Source organism: Adiantum capillus-veneris, chromosome 10 (assembly GCF_014529385.1).
Source record: "Adiantum capillus-veneris isolate H3 chromosome 10, ASM1452938v2, whole genome shotgun sequence".
NCBI classification, from domain to species: domain Eukaryota; kingdom Viridiplantae; phylum Streptophyta; class Polypodiopsida; order Polypodiales; family Pteridaceae; genus Adiantum; species Adiantum capillus-veneris.
The window spans coordinates 9,436,134-9,453,808 of NC_140940.1; the positions used below are offsets into that span (position 1 = coordinate 9,436,134).

Below are 17,675 nucleotides of genomic sequence, written 5' to 3' on the forward strand. Positions count from 1 at the left end.
CAAGCAACCTTGGAAATACCTCCAAGCACCCTTACCTTTCATCTTCACCCGCAATGTTTTCACCACAAGACTATTCGAGTGGTCGTACTTGTTCGCAAGGCAGAGTCAACATCAAGGCTGGTATTCTACAACAGTAGTAAGGCTACTAGTAACTCGTAGGGTCGGTGTTTACATCGCAACAGTACCTAAATCTGCAATATCCACAAGTTTGGAGGAGTTTGCATCGGCTTATGCATCCTCAAGCATTAGAAGCAATCAGTATCAGAAGTTCAGAAAGCATCCACAGGTAGAAGTTCGGCAATTGTGCCTCACCTTTAACAGGGGGGGATGCCACGTGCGCACTGCACTTGTGCCACGTGGACAAGCTTCTGCTACAGTCTAGCGTCAATCTTAGCTTAGGACCTAGCCTGGCACCCTTGTAAGCCTCTAGCAGAACGTGCATGCCCAAGCTAGTCATAGGTGCATATCCTCTCTTGCTTAGTACAACATTTCAGCATATAGGCACTTACCGCGTGTGAACCACCTCGTAGCACGGCACTTAATTATAAGTGACTTTTGGGGATTTAATGAAATCATGGGTTGTAAAGAAAGGCTGCTCGACCTAGCCTTTTGGTGGTACTTATGCAGCCATGGATAAGTGCTAGAAGAGGTAGAGTCAAGACCACAGCACCAAGTACCAAGTACCCGCAGGACTCCGCATTAGTGGTCTCTTCCTCCAGCGTTTTCCAGCCCTCAGCGTTTCAGCCCTTCAGCGTTTAGCACTCAGCCCATCGCCATGTAGTAGATCTAGCATTAGCGTTATTCAGTCAAGCATCAACATCTCCACAAATACCAGCATTTTCAGCCCACAAACGCCTGTGTTTTTCAGCATCAGATCAGCCCCTAAACAGCCCGCAGATCAGCCCCCTTCCGCTCCCGGTCGGTGGCTAAGTACCCATCTACAGCACCGGCATCAAGCACCTGCAGTTTCCTTAGCATCCATTGGGATGAATTCAGCTCAACAATCCCATTCTAGGATTCTGCCATAGCCTCTCAGTACAAGCATCAAGTATCGTCATCATGGTTGTGGTCGTCGGAGGAGGACCCCAACACCTAGTGCCCCTTGCGTTTTGGCTTTTGGCTCCTGCCTAGCTTAGCGTAGGGATCATCAGGACCTGCGTGTCCTTAGCACTCAAGTACCTTCAGTTTTCGCAGTACCAAGCACCAGCAGTGCCAAAGTACCCCTAGTACCAACCACCAAGTACCCGTAGTACCTGGTCCTTAGCCTCGCAGATCAAGCGTCTACGCAGTATTCTTGAGTACATTGTCAATAACCAGCATCAGTAGCATCAAGTTCCCATTAGCATCTCATCATTTAGCATCATTGTATCAATATTTTTGTCTCCAAGCTTCACCTGAGTCCTGGATCAAGAATAATTGATATAAATCTCTCACCGGTTTGAGCTAGGTCAACTCTCTTCGTTCGTCGCACAAGGTGCAGAAAGGTAATCTGTGATTGTCTATGAGTGATAACATCCCATGAGCACCTCCCTCTGTTGTTTGACTCTCGTCTCTCTACTCCTCATCATACCAACTTTTCTAGGACATCTTCTCTCTCAAGGGTTGCTATGTGGGAAGGCCTGTGCTACTGCATCATATAGTGTCTGTCAGAACTAGTGTGGGCGCTCTGGTTCCTCCACACAGATATCTCATCAAAATATACAGAGTCTGTCTCCCTTGTAAATGTATAGCAAGTGGGCTTGGGTGCATGTGACGGTGCAAGTATACTGTAAGAGAACATAAGCATAAAAGTCGGGGAAACATGATCCACTACCACCTCAACTGGCCTAGGCCCCCCCCACAAAATCATCAATACATTGAATGAGACTCGGTGTAGTCATGCCACTATACTAGCTCCATGATGGTGGGAGAAAGAAGTGAAACCGCTCGACTCAAGGAATCTCTCGATATCATTTAGGATGGCTAAACCATGTGCACTACCTATGTTAGTAAGAAATCTGCCATTACTCTGTTTGCTCTCTACCATGTGAGACTCTTGCTAGACCCATGTCAGTGGTATCAAGCTCTCTTAATATCTTCGTTGAGGTGTCATAGAAGACTGACTTGCACTGCGCTGTCCTTGTGTTGAAATCCCCCCAAATCATGATATCACCATCTTTGGAAAACTCCCATATGTCCTCATCCAACATAGTAAATGGTCATTGCCCTCTAGAACCACAAAAGTTGATGTACTGTGTGCAAAATAGCATATAGTAATATATAGGTATCTGCCAATCTAAAGCCTCAGTCTCACCCACATATACCTGGCATGATCATCTCTGCGGCAATGTATCATCGGCCGTAACTCCTTGTAAAGTAGAGCCACTTTGTAGACCGTCGTCCCCTGAGCTCTGATCTCATCCCTTGTCTCTTGACCGACTCCCATCTATATCCACTAGCATGTGGTAAACTCTGTCCAATGCATCTCTGAGTAAAATACAATGTCACTCCGAGTGAAAGTGTTCCTACATCCGGTCTTTGAGACGCATTACAGTTCCAAGTAGCAATGTTAAGTTCCAAGCAACAATGTGGAGCTTGGTCCCATAGGCCTCACACCGTACATCTCAAAAGGCCAAAATGACCTATGAGACCAAAAGTTACAACCGTATTAGATGTGATACAATCATCTGAAATCAAGCATAGAAGGAAGCATCCTAGATCCTAAAACAATCCCAATAGGAAAGGTAATGAAGCTGGTAGGTAAGTAGGATACAATCTCATTTTAGAGAGAGAGAGAGAGAGAGAGAGAGAGAGAGAGAGAGAGAGAGAGAGAGAGAGAGAGAGAGAGAGAGAGAGAGAGAGAGAGAGAGAGAGAGATTATGTGGTTGATTTTATGGATCAGGAAGAAGTGAAAGCAGCCAAAGGAGCGGCTCACTTATTGGGGGCATCAATTTTACCGATAGCAAGGGGTAGTGTTATTTGACAACTTTGCTCCTAGTTTCTCTCAGCATTTTCTTACATATATACATGGCGTTTAAATAAGAGTTAATTATTTCACATGTAATAGGATTGTTCTTTAAATAATGTTTTCAAGTGAATAATGGTTTGTTTCATCTAGTTGTCTAGTAACAACTTATGTGATTTTGTTTTTCCTTTTTGGGTCTTCTTGTGTCCCTTGCTTTTGTATTTTTGCGACTGTTTTATCCCCTCTTGTAATTTGTAAGTCCAAACTATTCTGACCTTATGAAGATATACATAATGTTTTTCAAAATGGTAGATGTGCTATAAGTATAATGTGTCTATGCTTATTCATAGAATTCCTTTCATCTTGGTTGAGGCAATAGCAAACTCCATTGTTAACAAGTAGTTTTAAGAGAAACTAAATAGGGGAGAGCCTAACTACCTGGTTTACATTGCTCAACTGAAGTGCTACTCTCGGAGTCTCTATTACCTAAGAAATAAAAATATGAGAGAGAGAGAGAGAGAGAGAGAGAGAGAGAGAGAGAGAGAGAGAGAGAGAGAGAGAGAGCAAATGCTAAAGAAAAGAAACAATTCAAGTGCATGGTCTCCCTTTTATATGCAAATGTGCCTATTCATATTGATGAACCTTTCATATTTCAACCCCTAGAGACTCTTTAACTTTCCATATTCTTGACTAAGATTAACCATTTTCTTTCATTTTTTAATATTTTTATTTTCCAAAATAATGAACGACTATTCCCCTTGATGGATTGATCATGGTCCATGGGGTTTTGCACTTTCCTATCCTTTTATGTGCTAGCCCCATCACTCCCAAGGGAATTTGTTAGCATATTTTGGTAGTGATGTGTGAACACATTCCCTCACTAGGGGTTTTTTTAACCCAGTAGTGTATATATTGGGTTAAAGTTGAGTACTTGTTTCAAGTTTTAGCCAAGTAAGCCGCTTCAACTTATTTTGCGTATCCTAAAAACATTGTTAAGTAAATAATGGTTTGTTTTATCTAGTTTTGTTTAGTAGCAAATAAAATGATTTAGTCCTCCCCCCCCCCCCCCCCCCCCCCCCCCCTTCCTTGCTTTTGTAGTTTTATGAGTGTGTTATCCTTATAATTCGTGAGTTTAGACTGTTTTGAACTTATGAAGGTATATACAATAGTCATCCATCATTCCAGGGCTAACTTATCCTTAGATTTTGCCTCTTCTACGTAGTAGTTTCTCTTTTGAGTGCTTTGGCCCCTCTTATAATTCGTAAGTTTAGACTTTTCTGACCACTATGAAGACATACCTGTTGTGTGCCCTTGAGCTTCTCTAGGCTTTGTGTTAGCATTTTTGCAAGCAAATAAACCTAGCAAGGTATGGCTGTAACCAATAGGCACCACGTGCCAACTGAAAAAAATTGAAGTGGAACCGACTTTAGCAGTTCAAACACAATTGAATTGTCAAGTGCAACGGAATTGAAATGGTGACAAGATCTGGACTTTAAACTTTCACAAATCTTTACTTCTTTCCTTGCTTGGATGTGTGCTACTTAGGATCGAACCCATGGTGCCACTGTTGGAAATGAGCTTTGACCACTCGAATGCTGAACAGACTCATTAAGATGACCTTGGCGCCACCTCAGGAGTCTCTGCAGCAACAATAGGCTTGCAAGGGATTAACATGCAAAATTTACTAAATCTATCAACGATAGTTAGACATTGCTTGTTTCGTGGAGATGAGGAAAGAGGTAAATTAGGGATAGAAAACGGCAAAAGTAGCCCTTTTTGCTTATTGTGAGGGACTTTAACTTTTTAACATACAACACACATAATAACATAGTTATACACATCCTTACACATCTTTGGCCAATAGAAAATCATATTACCATACATGGGGTTTGGTATCATGCCTTGGATACCCCGAAGATTGTTCTTGGCCTGTACTACTGATTTCCTAGCGCATAACCATCCATGCTTTGAAACATAGATCCACCCCCAAAATACCCAAGATGTATTGTAGGTGGTGGAAATACGTGATGCATAGCCTGGAAGGTAGTTCCGTGTCCATTTAAACCAACGTTTGGACTCTAAAAGGTGGGCGGTTGAATTGGTATAGTGTGAGGAATTAGCATCCTAACCACCTATTCGTGGACAAAAAAGGTTTGCCTTGGAGCCCTAATTGACTCCGCGACATGCAAATGCTCCCTACCCTACCGGGACACATAAGAGACCTGCGCTTGAGTCTCAACGGGCTCTACTGGCTGAGAAAGTTTCCTTGCTTGCTGTGACACTGGTGAAACTTGATCCTCGTCTAGCTGCCCAATCATTAACCCTTGAGCTTGTGGCACATTCACATCAACCAAAGGTGCAGACAGTGGTGGCCGTGAACTCTCGCCAACCTCAAACATTGGAGGAAGAGCCTGTTTGTCCTATGAAGAGGAACCCTCTTCTTTGGTGTCATTCGTCTTGTCAGTCATAATGGAATTCCAAGTTATTGTACTTTTTGTATTTGCCGAAAATTGACCAAGGCTCACTTCTTGAAGAAAAAGTGATACTATCTCGGCGAGAGAACCATGAAACCGGCCTGTAGCACTAAAGGGCAGTAACTTTGGCTTTCACCCGATCAAAACTTGATCTAAATTTACTCGTACCCAATGACACAAAGTAACTTCACGAATTAAACCTGTGTGACTGGAATTCAACACTTCAAAACAAATCACGACTTGGTAGCTAGAATGCTCCCAAGTAGACAGTGACACCCTGTTGGCCCCAAAGGTTGGCACCCCTTTTGGTATTTCTTTATTCCAATTTAACTTGGAGGTAACCTGAAAACTTCTACGAGCTGTCCTACTTCTGTTGGGCTGAAAATTGCCTACACTAGCCCAATTTCGGCAGCATAATGACAGTAGAAGGCTTCACAGACAAAATCCCCACGTACTAGGTGATTTTCCATGCGAATTGGAGCACTTTTGCAAGCGAGAAAATACCGCACGTCGACTTCTCTGTTTCAGCCTCTAAAACACTCCAAAACACTTGTTTAGCTCCCTAGCTTCCCCAAAGCTCCTAGGACCTTTAGGCATCGGAAAGGGTCAAAACCCCAAACCTTCAAAAAATTACAGCAAGCCTAGGAAGTGTTCTGGTATTAGAATATCCTTTTGATTTAAATTCTTAGTACCAGAACACTTGCTAGGCTTGCTGTAATTTTTTGAAGATCCTCTGGTTGCACACAACATGATCATCAGCATTACCATCAGATTCCATGAGGAGCATTTTACAGTGCAGAAAACCTATTTTTCCTATTTTAGCCATTTTTCACTTATTATTTTTAAGTGACTTTTGTTGGGAACTGGGTAGGGCAAATGGCCTAAGCAAATATATAAGAAACCCTAGCGCGGGCACTTTCTAGCAGAAGAGGCAGCAGGAACCACTGTTCAACAGGCACCTTCTCAGCAAGACCTTCCCCGGCAGTAAACCTAGCGTTTTTCATCAATACAGCCATGGCGTTTTTGCATCGCAGATTAACCCCGGCAGTAGCAGATTCCAGCATTCAGCATAGTGTTTTTGCATTGTTGTTCTGCCTCGGCGTTTTCCAGATCCACGGCGTCAGATCCGCCCATTGAGTTAGCATTTTCAGTTTTCAGCATTGTGACTCCACAATAGAACCCCCAAACCTCGCAGATCTCACCTTCCCGTAGAAGATCCTGTTCGCACGGTCAGATCCACCGAAGTTTGCAGATTCAGCCCGAAAAATGCAGATTTCAGCATCTGGGTTTTCAGTGCCCTGTCGTCGCATCGTCGTCACCGACATAGAGTCATTCAGCAGATAAAGATTTGCAGATTTCAGCCATTAGCGTTTTCAGATTTCAGTCCCTCTCGTCGTCGTCGTCGACATCGTCGGCAAGTCCATTGCATTGTAGAGATTTGTGCAATCAATAGTAGACCACTCTCACCATAGAGAGTGGGGCCTTTGGAGGAGGTTTGACAACATTCTGGTGTCGTATTCTTCTCTCTCGATCTCTCAATCTCAATATCTTCATTCACAGTGTTTGCCACTTTGTTTTGTGATCATTTTCACTCTCTCACTAAAGGAACGGAAGGCTCTTCCTTCCGTAAGTAAAACAAACCTTGAGCACAGTTCGGAGCACTCATCTTCAACAAAGTTCATCATTTACATCTGCTGCACCTTACATTGGTATCAGAGGTTTTGCAGTGTTCTGCATCACTCAAGGAAAGAACCACAATATTTTTTTTTTCTTGTTGCGGTCGCACGTAACCCAAGTCCTCTTGGGCGTGTCAATTCCTAATCGTGTTTTTGAAGAGTTACAGGAAACCCAAGAAAGAAGGGCCTGTCCAGCCTCCCCTTGTGCCTCTTTTCACTCATTGAGAGCGGACCGTGCACTTAGCGGCCGGCCAATCGACGTGAGGTGGAAAAAAGCAACCTTGGTGTGAGCGCAAGGACGCTAAGGGGTGCGCCCACGGAAAAGAGTAGAGCTCGGGTAAGAGAAGATACTTCTCTAACACAGAGTGCAAGCGAAAGAAGCACCTCTAGAACCTCAAGCACTCGAGACCTCAAGAACCCACAAATCCAAGAACCACAAGACCCCAAGTTCCTCGTGAACTTGAGAACCCAAGACTTCAATGTATGGTCATTATCCAAAGCGGAATGGATACTTCGCATGGAGGTGATGAGCATGGCAGTGGCGAAGAAGAATTATCCCCACCAAGAGGTTTTTCTGACCCTCCCCCTTCCCCGTCTACGCCAAGGATTGCACCAAATCCTACAGTAATAGGCTGATCTGTAACATTTTCAGAAACCCCCATAGTCTGTACATTTGCCTTTGGAAATTATATTCGTATTTCCACCACTGAAAAGAGGCAACAAAGTGTCATAAATGTCCTGTGAGCTTACATTATTGTCTCTAGTACATGACAACAAGGGCTGAACAAAGTCTTCCACAAACACTACATCCCGAGAAACCAAAATACGCTTTGTTTGCGGATGATATAACCTGTAACCTTTGCTTTCAGCTCTATAACCAACAAAAATACATTTGACAGCCTTATCATCCAATTTTCTGCGCTGTGTTTGTGGCACCAAAGCATATGCCAAACAGCCAAAAACACGCATGTGCTCAATAGAAGGCTTTCTATCATGCCATGCTTCATATGGAGTAATAGACTGCAAAGCTTTCGTAGGACACGTGTTAAGTACATAAGTGGCACACATGATGGCCTCAAGCCAAAAAGAATGCGGCAAAGCTTGACTTTTGACCATACATCTTGGCAGAGTTGTCTCCCTCTCCACTTGCTTTCCTCTTGATTTCCTCATTCAAGATAGAACCCCTAACACCATCAAAGGTCAAATTAGGGTTATTGGACAATGAAACCACCAATGTTTCCCATGACTCAGGTAAGGTCATAAGCAAGAAGATAGCTTTCAACTTATCATCAAAAGGGGGCAAGCCTGAATCCTGTAACTGCGACAAAGTACCTGCGAACAACGACAAGTGCTATGCAGCGCTCTTGGACTCATCCAGTTGCATGCCAACAAGTTTTCGCATCAAATGCACTTGGTTGACAGGCGTTGTATTCTCATACATTCCCTTTAACTTCTCCCACACATCAAAAGCACTTGTGAGACCTTTCACATCAATGACTGTCTCATCAGTCATGGCCATTTTAGTGTATGTAACAGCCTTCCTGTCCAGAATAACCCATGCTTCATCTGTCATATTCTGTGGCTTTACTTGTTCAAGTGCCCCTTCACAATCCTTAAGAAATAGGATTCCCTGGATCCTGTTTTTCCAAAGATCGAAACCTGTTCCATCGAACCTCCTAATCTCGAAGAGATTCTTCACATCCGAAGAAGATGAGGCCATAGTTGCACGAATAAGAGGGCTAATACGCTGAAGTTTTGGGCAAAATGCACAAAAACCGGAGTATATCCTCACAGAGGTGTGCACTACAACTCCAAGTGGTCACAGGAGCAATTTGGGGCAAAATAGGTCGATTTGGGCACAAAAATCAATTTGTGAAATTTATGCACAGGAAATTTCAGTGAGCGAATATATGCTCAAAAACAACAATTTTAGTTGTTTTTAGCCTCACAAAACATACATAAGGCTAATACACAGCCTTTAGAAGCATGTAAGAGCAAAACCCCAATTTGTAGCATCAAATTGCATGAAATTGAGCCACAAATGGTCATACATAGCCAAACTTTGTCAAACGTGCGTAGATTGCTTCATTTGCACTTTCCCCAATGTAGTCGCATAAAAAAAAACACTTGCAAAAACCTGCATAAATCTGAAATTTGCTGAAAACACCTGTTTTGGGACCTGTTTTTCGGCAATTTCAGTGTTTTCCGGTAGCGAGGACTTAGCAAAAGTGTTCCCACACCTTAATACATCATTTGCAAAACCTGTATTTTGTTGTCATAACTTGTAATTTGCTGGTTTAGACCTAATTTCAACCTGTTTTAGGTCAATTTGACTTGCCGGGAGCTCTCTAGTGTCCGAGGACGGTCCTTTGGCGATGAAATTGCAAAATCTCGCGTGAAAGTTGACCTCCTTGGCTGAAAATCAGTGTTTGCAGGTTTGGTAGCAAACCCTAATTGGGCTCTGATACCAGTTGATGAGCGCGCGGCGGTGTGTGCAAGTGATAGAGCACGCGAAGATGTGCAGGCCTTGAGGCTTGAAGTAGAGGCACTGTGGTGCAGAAGGGAAGCACTAGCAAAACAAAGAGAGAGAGAGAGAGAGAGAGAGAGAGAGAGCTCCCGTGTTTGGGGAAAACTCAATAAGTGAGTTTTGGGTTTTCCCACTTTTATTACAAGTGACCTTTAAAAAATGTGGCCAGGTTCAATATGAACCTGACCAAAGTATAAAAATGTACAAAAAGGGGTTATTTATGCCTTTAACCCAACATTGCTTAGCTTCTTGCTCTACCACACTTATTGCATTCACTTGAGGAGTAGAGTTAGAAGTTGGCGTAGTAGTGGGTTCCTTTTTAGATATTTTCTTAGGACAATCCTTTTTCATGTGACCTACTACGTGACAATGGAAACATCTACATTCCTTTGCATAGAATGCATGTTCTTTTCTACTTAATTGACCACCTACGATTTCTTGGGCAATCTTCTCGTCAAGTGTGAGTTGAGGTTTATGAGATTTTCCTTTATCCTTATCCTTAGATTAGTCCCTCTTAGATTGAGATGTAGATGGAAATTAGATTGAGAGGAAGAATTTTGAGACATCTTTTTATTGTTACCATTCCCATTAGAATTTTCGTCCTTGTCTCTAGAGGAGTCTTGAGAGGAAGAGTTACCATTACCGTAGGCCGTCTTGAGCTTACCCTTGTTGTGCTTCATCTCTTGGAGTTCAGCAAAGCTTACCGCCTCTTGTAATGTCTTTGGATGACCGGCTTCCATGTCAAACTTGATCGAGTGGTTCAATCCAAAGAGAAAGGCCTCCAACTTTTCTCATCCGATTTGCTCAATTGTCCACCTAACTGGGACAAACGGTTAGCATACGACATCACATGTTTACCTTGTTGAGACAAAGCTCGAAAATCCTCCTTCAATAGCTTCAGGTACTATGGAGGCAAGAAGCGCATCTTTAAATCCTCCTCGAACTCCTCCAAGCTAAGCTCGAGAGTAGAAACGCGGAATGGGCCGCCTTGTGGGCCTCCTCCTCCTTCATACCATCCACTCATCTTTCTAGGTAATGGCATCACCTGTGAGATGCATGCAAGCCAAGAGAACTTTGTTATTATAAAAAAATTTAACAACCGCAAAATAGGATGTAAATTAGTGCAATCAAGATTAAATGACAATAGCATCCATCTTATCGTCATACTTACGAAACGTAATCTTCTTGTGAATTGGTTCGTTGGCCGTTCGTGTAGCATTGATCGCCTCCGCAATGGTCTTGGTAAGCTTTTCATAATTCGGCTCCGATGGTGGGGTATTGGATCGGTTCACCAGAGATGTGATGAGATCACGCATGGCTGCCGTCCTGTCTACAAGCCTCGGCATAAGCCACCAATCGAGGTTCCTCTCGCTCCGCTGCTTCCACATGCTCTTGTCAATCTGCCTCCTTCGTTCCGTGTTCACACGCTCTTGTCGGTGTGCTTCTTCTTGCCACACCATTATCGCCATCATCATCCTCATCATGGTTTCTATGGGATTTGGTGACAAGGATGGAGGGGTAGGGGGAGGACTCGAGGGAGGATCCGAAGGTGGAGGTTGCTCGACTTTTGAATTGGTGGAGGTCTCCGTTGTGCTACGAGTCTTGATCTTGCAAGGATATCCGCTCTTGGTTCAAGGAAGGTCGCAGACTAATCTTCGGGAGACTATCTACCCCCTTGTCGACGCCTCCTGCATGCAACACCTGGTATACAATTGGTTTCTATTTTCTGACGTTCAAGGCGCACGGCCCCACGCGCAATGGCAGGCCTGCTGTTTCAAGAGTGGGAGGTGTATCACCGAAGGGTTGCAAGCACAACCCAAAACACAAGAGAGAATAAAAAACTTTATGGGGACTAGAGGATTAGTGCAAGTCAAAGCTTTGATACTATTGTCAGATGAATATACCATCAGAAAGGCTTAATTTTCATCATGCAAATGGGACAAATAAGAACAATAATAAACAACAACTTGTTGCTAAGCGTAGAGAGCATGAATCTATGAGGAGATCTCCTCTTCAACTTCTACAATGTGATCACCAACATCTCCTTCATTAAGCTCATTTGCCTTTGGTTCCTCAGGCTTGAAAGAATTAAACGGACTTTTTGTAATGTCACCTAAATGAAACGGGAACCTGAAACGTTTCAAGCCCCGTTTCTTGCCTTCTGAAACTCCACATGGTGCTACACCTCTGATTCCGAAACGTTCAGGTCCAGAAATGCATCTCAGGCCAGGAGGGTAGTGTTGCGCCGTTTCATATGTTATTAGAGGCTGTTTTTGGGCGTTTCCCGCTACATTGGCTGCATGGTCATGTTTGTATCCTATAACATGGGTAATAGCACACCTTAGTTGACGTGGCGTTTGCCCTTTTCAACTTTCTCAAACTTGGCCATTTCCATTTCTGTTTCCGTTTCCCTCAACTTAGGGTGCAGAAGAATTGAAATGGTGAAGATCTAGGTTTTGCACTTCCACAAATCTTTACTTCTATCCTTGCGTTAGTGATTGTTTTTAGTTTGAATGATGGTCCCTTTTATTTCCTTGAAGAGAGGGAGAGAGCGGTAGAGATGTGTAGAGAGAGAGAGAGAGAGAGAGAGAGAGAGAGAGAGAGAGAGAGAGAGAGGAGAATGACATCGATTGGGTCCCAATTAACCCTCTCAAGGGCCCCCCACACCGTTGCTGATGTGGTATTTGCTTTTGATTGCGTAAGTGGAATGTACACACATGCAATACCCCAAGTGCAGACTTTACTAACTCGAGTGGAGAATGTTGCCTTGGTAACTCTTCAAGTTGAAGCACCTATGGGGCTGATTTGGTGCACCTTTGGATCCATCTCAATGTGGGCTAGCGGATGGCCGCCAAGAAGAGACTCTACTAACTCAAGTGGAGAATGTTGCCTCGGTAACTCTTCAAGTTGAAGCACCTCGGGGGCTGATTTGGTGTACCTTTGGATCCGTCTCGATGTGGGATGGCGGATGGCCACCAAGGGGTAGATGTGGGGCTGATTTGCACTCCCGATGTGAGAGGAATCAAGGGCTGAAAATGCATATCTTGATGATGCCGATGATGGGCCGCAATGGGAGCACTCAATGCAGTGAGGGAATGGCCAAGAGGCTCAATGGGTTGCCGAAGTACCAGACCTTATGTGGATGGTTGGCGCTTGGAGATCTCGTGTACCTCCGGCGAGGGAAGGGCTGAAAACTGAAAATGCTGGCTGATCTACTGAGTTTTCCACTAGCGCTAGGCCTGGAACTGGAAAATCTAAACTAACGGACTCGTTCGAACATGCAGGTCCTGCGGACAGGCTCACAAAACTGTCGGTACTAATCCTCCTGGATTCTAGACACTCCTATTGTCACAAGACGGGCACCACGTGCCAATAGAAAAGAACTGACTGAACAGACTTTTAGCACTTCTGTCACAAACTGGTGACATGGCATGCCCCTGGACACACACACTTTGGTGACGTGGCAGCAGCTCGGGAAACGTGTTGACGTGGCAGCTGACATGAGAGTGTATGGAAACCCGCAGTTCTAGCGGCACTTGGACGGGAAGTTGCCATTACATCGATCATTGGCAAACTTCGTTTGCAATGTCAGGGGTGTTTAGGGCACGAGGACTTCTACGTAATGCCCTTAGGAAGGTTGTGACGTCCTCCTCGAAATCCCTTGGTACCACAAGAACAACGCCGTGGTTGACTATTGGGTTGAGAAAGGGACTTTGACAAATGAAGGGCAAAGAGATTGTATTTGTTGAATTCACTTTCTTTACTCGATTTTTCTTTAGAGAACTGAATGGTAATTGAACGTCGAATATGTTTGACCTTGAAAAGAAACGACAAGATTTTTCTGCAATAAAGGCTGACTGTTTCTCAGAAGGCGTACAAAGCAAGTTACCTCCTTTACGTCGTGAAGATCACATGATTGATTCGTGGTAGTACACCACAGAACCAGCCACCTTACAGCATTAGCGGAGGCCAAGATAAAGAAACAATGAACCAGAACAAGATTTTCACATTACGAGGATCGATGATATACTTGGCAGACTTCAGAATTCTACTTACAGAATTTGATATGAAGAAGTGATTATCATCAAATCTGTATTGCTCCTGGAGACATCTAAAGACAGATTTCAAGATGACTTTTTGGATTTTCAGAGAATATCGACCATTTGTGGATTGTCCAGACATTGAGGAAGCATAAATTGCTTATACATGTGAAAAAGACGGAGTTTTTCTTGCCTAAGATACATTTCTTGGGACACATCGTCTCAATAGAAAGAGTACAAATAGATCTGGCCAAAAATGACACTATCCGCGATTGGCTTGGCTTGAAGAATGTTCATAAAGTTAGAAGCTTCTTAGGCTTGTGTTCTTACTACCGGTGGTTCATTCGAAAGTTTACAGAGGTGGCTTCACCTTTGCACATTTTACTCAGAAAGGAGTCCCTTTCTCATGGGGATCGACAGAGGTGACTGCCTTTCAGATACTTTAAGAAAAACTAATTATTGGACTAGTGTTGACTTTGCCAGACTTGCAAAAGTCATTTGAAGTTTATTGTGATGCTTGTGGTCGTAGTTTGGGAACAGTCTTACTGCAAGAAGGCCATCTAATTGCTATGAAAGCCAATTGTTTTCAATGCAGCACAGATTTATGAGAAAGAGCTTTTGGTAGTGATCCATGCTCTTACTCAGTGGCGACATTACCTACTCGGAGCCGATTTTATAGTCTTAACTAATCATCAGATTTTACGCTACTTCTTGTCACAGAAGCAACTTTCAGAAAAGAAGATGCGGTGGGCTAACATCTTATCACAGTTTCACTTCCAGATTGTCCATGTTCAAGGACAGAAAAACTTGGTGGCAAATGCTTTGTCTCAGAAGCCATTAGTCTTGGCTATTTCCGCGATTCATCATAGAAGCTTCGAGAACATGGTCAATTAGTACGCCACAGATCCGGATTTTTCCAATGTATTCACTCAAATACAAAATGGGGAGGAAGTAGCGGGATATTCCATACGTGGTGGCTACTTGATGAAGAAAACATTGTTGTGCGTCACACAACCGTTGAGGGAAAAGGTTTTGATTGAGTGCCATTGTCCACCTTTTACGGGTCACCGCGGCATCGACACCACCTGCAAAGGTGTGGAGCATTACTTCTTTGGCCGTGAGTTAGAAAGATGTGCATGAATTTGTTTGCAGTTGTTTAGTATGCCAGAAGGTCAAGTTTGACAGGCATCAGGCACAAGGATTACTACAGCCTTTACCCATTCCCACACGCCCCTAGGAAAGTATTGCAATGGATTTCATCTTTGATTTCCCGAAGCCACAGTGATGGCCTTTGGATGGTCATCAACAAATTCAGTAAGCAAGCTCACTGCTCTGCAGTAAAGAAGACGAAGCCCAATCTTTTGGCAAAACTGTTCGATTATATGGCATGTTTGAGTCCATTGTTTCGGACATAGATCCCTGATCTACTAGTTGTTTTGACGGTAATCTGGGAGAACATTGGCACGTGGTTGTAGCTCTCATCCTCATTCCACCCGTAGACAAATTGGCAATTTGGAAATAACCAATTCAATGGTTTTGAATTTGTTGAAGTCTTCTTCTTTGGATCAAAAGACTAAATGGGAAAGTATTTGCCCTAGGTGGAGTTTGCCTACGACACACGAGAAAGACGCCATTTGAAGTGTTCGAGAGTGCTAAGAAGCTTCTTCAATTTCTAAGCACCTAAGACAAGATTCTTTCGAGAAAGATTTTTGAATCGGTCCAATCATCGTGTCTCCAATGTGAACTATTTGAGTGCCTTTTTCTTATGGAGGGGATTACTTTCCCATGTAGGAGCGTGGATTGAGCTAGCCTTAGGTATGTGTGCAGATCCCAAGATTAAATTTGTGACTATGATCTGTAGGCATTTGTGTCCACTCCACTGGTTCTCCCATCCGTGTAAAATATGGTATGTGTGTGAAACCATTGTATTTTGATGACTGTTTCCTTTGGGTAACTATGAAATTGTGGCATCATAAAATGTCTCCATCATCTCCACCCATCAGCATCCCACTTGCACCCATGAATTGAATTCTCGAGCGATACCCGTACAATTGTAAGAGGTAGTTTTCACATTACTCTCAGTAAACAAACAGGTCCATCTGTAAAGCTTTAATGTTGTAGCTTGTGCATAAGAAGCATATCCGTAATGGTCACTTCATAGGATTGAGAGCGCATTTTATGAGTGTCAACTTAACGAGCTCTTCCGTAACCTTGGTGATGACCAAGGTTTTAGTCATTTTATGTTCAGTGCTTGTAAGTCATGAGATTAAAACTGCATGTTTATTTCTGTAGAGCTGTATTTTGGTTGTGCTTATTGTGTCTCTGTGCTCATTAAAAAAATACAATGATGATTTGTAACAGTAACTTCGCTTAGCCCTAATGGTCAAAGGACAGCAATATTGTGTCACAAGGAAAGAGCAACTCCAAAAAGGTATCCTAGGAAACCAGGTACACCTCAGAAGCAACCACTTTAATGACACTACAGGGGCTTCAAAATGCTGTGCCCATATGCAACTTTACAGGGATTGTTGATGGATTTCCCTAGGTGAGATGTAATCTTTTATTTGTGGAAGGTTTTATGTTTTCTCACCAGACATATGCATGTGACACTGTAGATTGTCCCGGCACTAATTTTTTAACCAATTTCTTGGCTAGCAGGTTTAAGAGGCTCTACTAGGCAATTTATTCGGGTCTGAAATTGTCATTTTGTCCAGCTACTGCTTTTTGGCCAATTCTTGGCTAGGAGATTTGAGAGAATGTATTTATTGACACTTCCTTTTGGCAGAAAGGGAGGGTGTATGTCAAGGAAATTTCAGCCTGTGTACATTGGAAAACCTTGGTGATGACCTTATGTGCTTTTTCCCTTTCAAGTCTACTCTCTCTCTCTCTCTCTCTCTCTCTCACACACACACACACACTCACACACCACTCAGTATACCCCCCACTTATCTCATTTTTCATTGCAGTGCTTGCCCTTCCATTGCACCAATACACAGCCTCATACAAGCTGTGCTATCTACTTTCGTATTCTCAGTTCATCTCTATTCCCAACAAGCTGCAGATGTGAGCGCCTATAAATTTTTATGCGTCAAAGAAAATCATTTGTTCCTTGTAATCTTGCAGGAGTGGAGATGATGCTCCCACTTAGCCACTCTTCAATACAGCATGTTTTATTCAATGCATAGAGATATGAGATTGGATAGACTTAAGTCATTCGAGGCTTCACATCAACCGACAGAGTGAGGATATCACGCTTCATGTTATGACTGGACGACATGATGTTATGGGAGTTGAGCCTGCTTTCTTAGTATGATATCCCTCACACTCCCCTCTAATACTATAGAGGACATGGCTGACATTGTAGAATCCTTCCTTGCTCATGAAGATGGCTCGACTACCAAAGCATTTCTTCAGGGCTATGCATGATGGCTTCATGTAGAAACCACGTTACATGGATATTTACTCGACACACAACATGAGAGTGGTTACATAGAGGCTTCACATGCCATCACATATGTGTCTTGAGGTTGATTGAGCTTGATCTAACAATATGCATAGTTTTAGAGGGCAGATTTTGCAGATTGTGGACACAGAGAGATCGATAGCAAGGCACATTTGGGTTCGTTAGGTAACACACCTTGTTTGGAAGACTAGGCACAACACTATCTCAAGGGCACTATTTAGTGAGTCATCCTGGCCCTCTTACAGTAAACATGTTGGATGTTGGGATCAATGCTTTGGTTGTTCCCTCGCTTGAAACACAATGGTATACGGACTAGGCGAGGGTCACCAGAAATTAGAGCATGCTGACGAAGCTTAGTGGTCACACTAATCTTTGTCAGCCTGCTCTGATTAATAGAAGCCACACCCTCTTTGGATACCACACAACGAGGTGTTACTCATATGTGCAAAGGAGACCAAAGCTAGTCGTTTGATACAAAGCCCCTCATAGAAGATCCAAGATATTATGAAATGCTATTACACCTTGAGGATCAACATGTTAAGAGTTTTGGC

The 17,675-nt window shown here is 43.3% G+C and overlaps 1 protein-coding gene across 5 annotated transcripts in view; it reads left to right on the top strand.

Annotated features, from left to right (window-relative positions):
• The window catches only part of LOC147448421 (S-adenosyl-L-methionine-dependent methyltransferases superfamily protein), a 119,454-nt gene extending 102,918 nt beyond the window's left edge, over window positions 1–16,536 (top strand). For 4 of the 5 annotated variants that reach the window (XM_086521040.1, XM_086521042.1, XM_086521045.1 and 1 more), the window contains 3 exons: window positions 2,882–2,948; window positions 16,023–16,206; window positions 16,320–16,536. In XM_086521040.1, coding sequence (XP_086377166.1) covers window positions 2,882–2,948; window positions 16,023–16,135 — 180 coding nt within the window. In that variant the 3' untranslated portion in view covers window positions 16,136–16,206; window positions 16,320–16,536. Of the gene's footprint in view, window positions 1–2,881; window positions 2,949–16,022; window positions 16,207–16,319 lie in introns of those variants that run through there. The other variant, XM_086521041.1, reaches the window with a different exon arrangement.
• The last annotated feature ends 1,139 nt before the right edge of the window (window positions 16,537–17,675 follow it).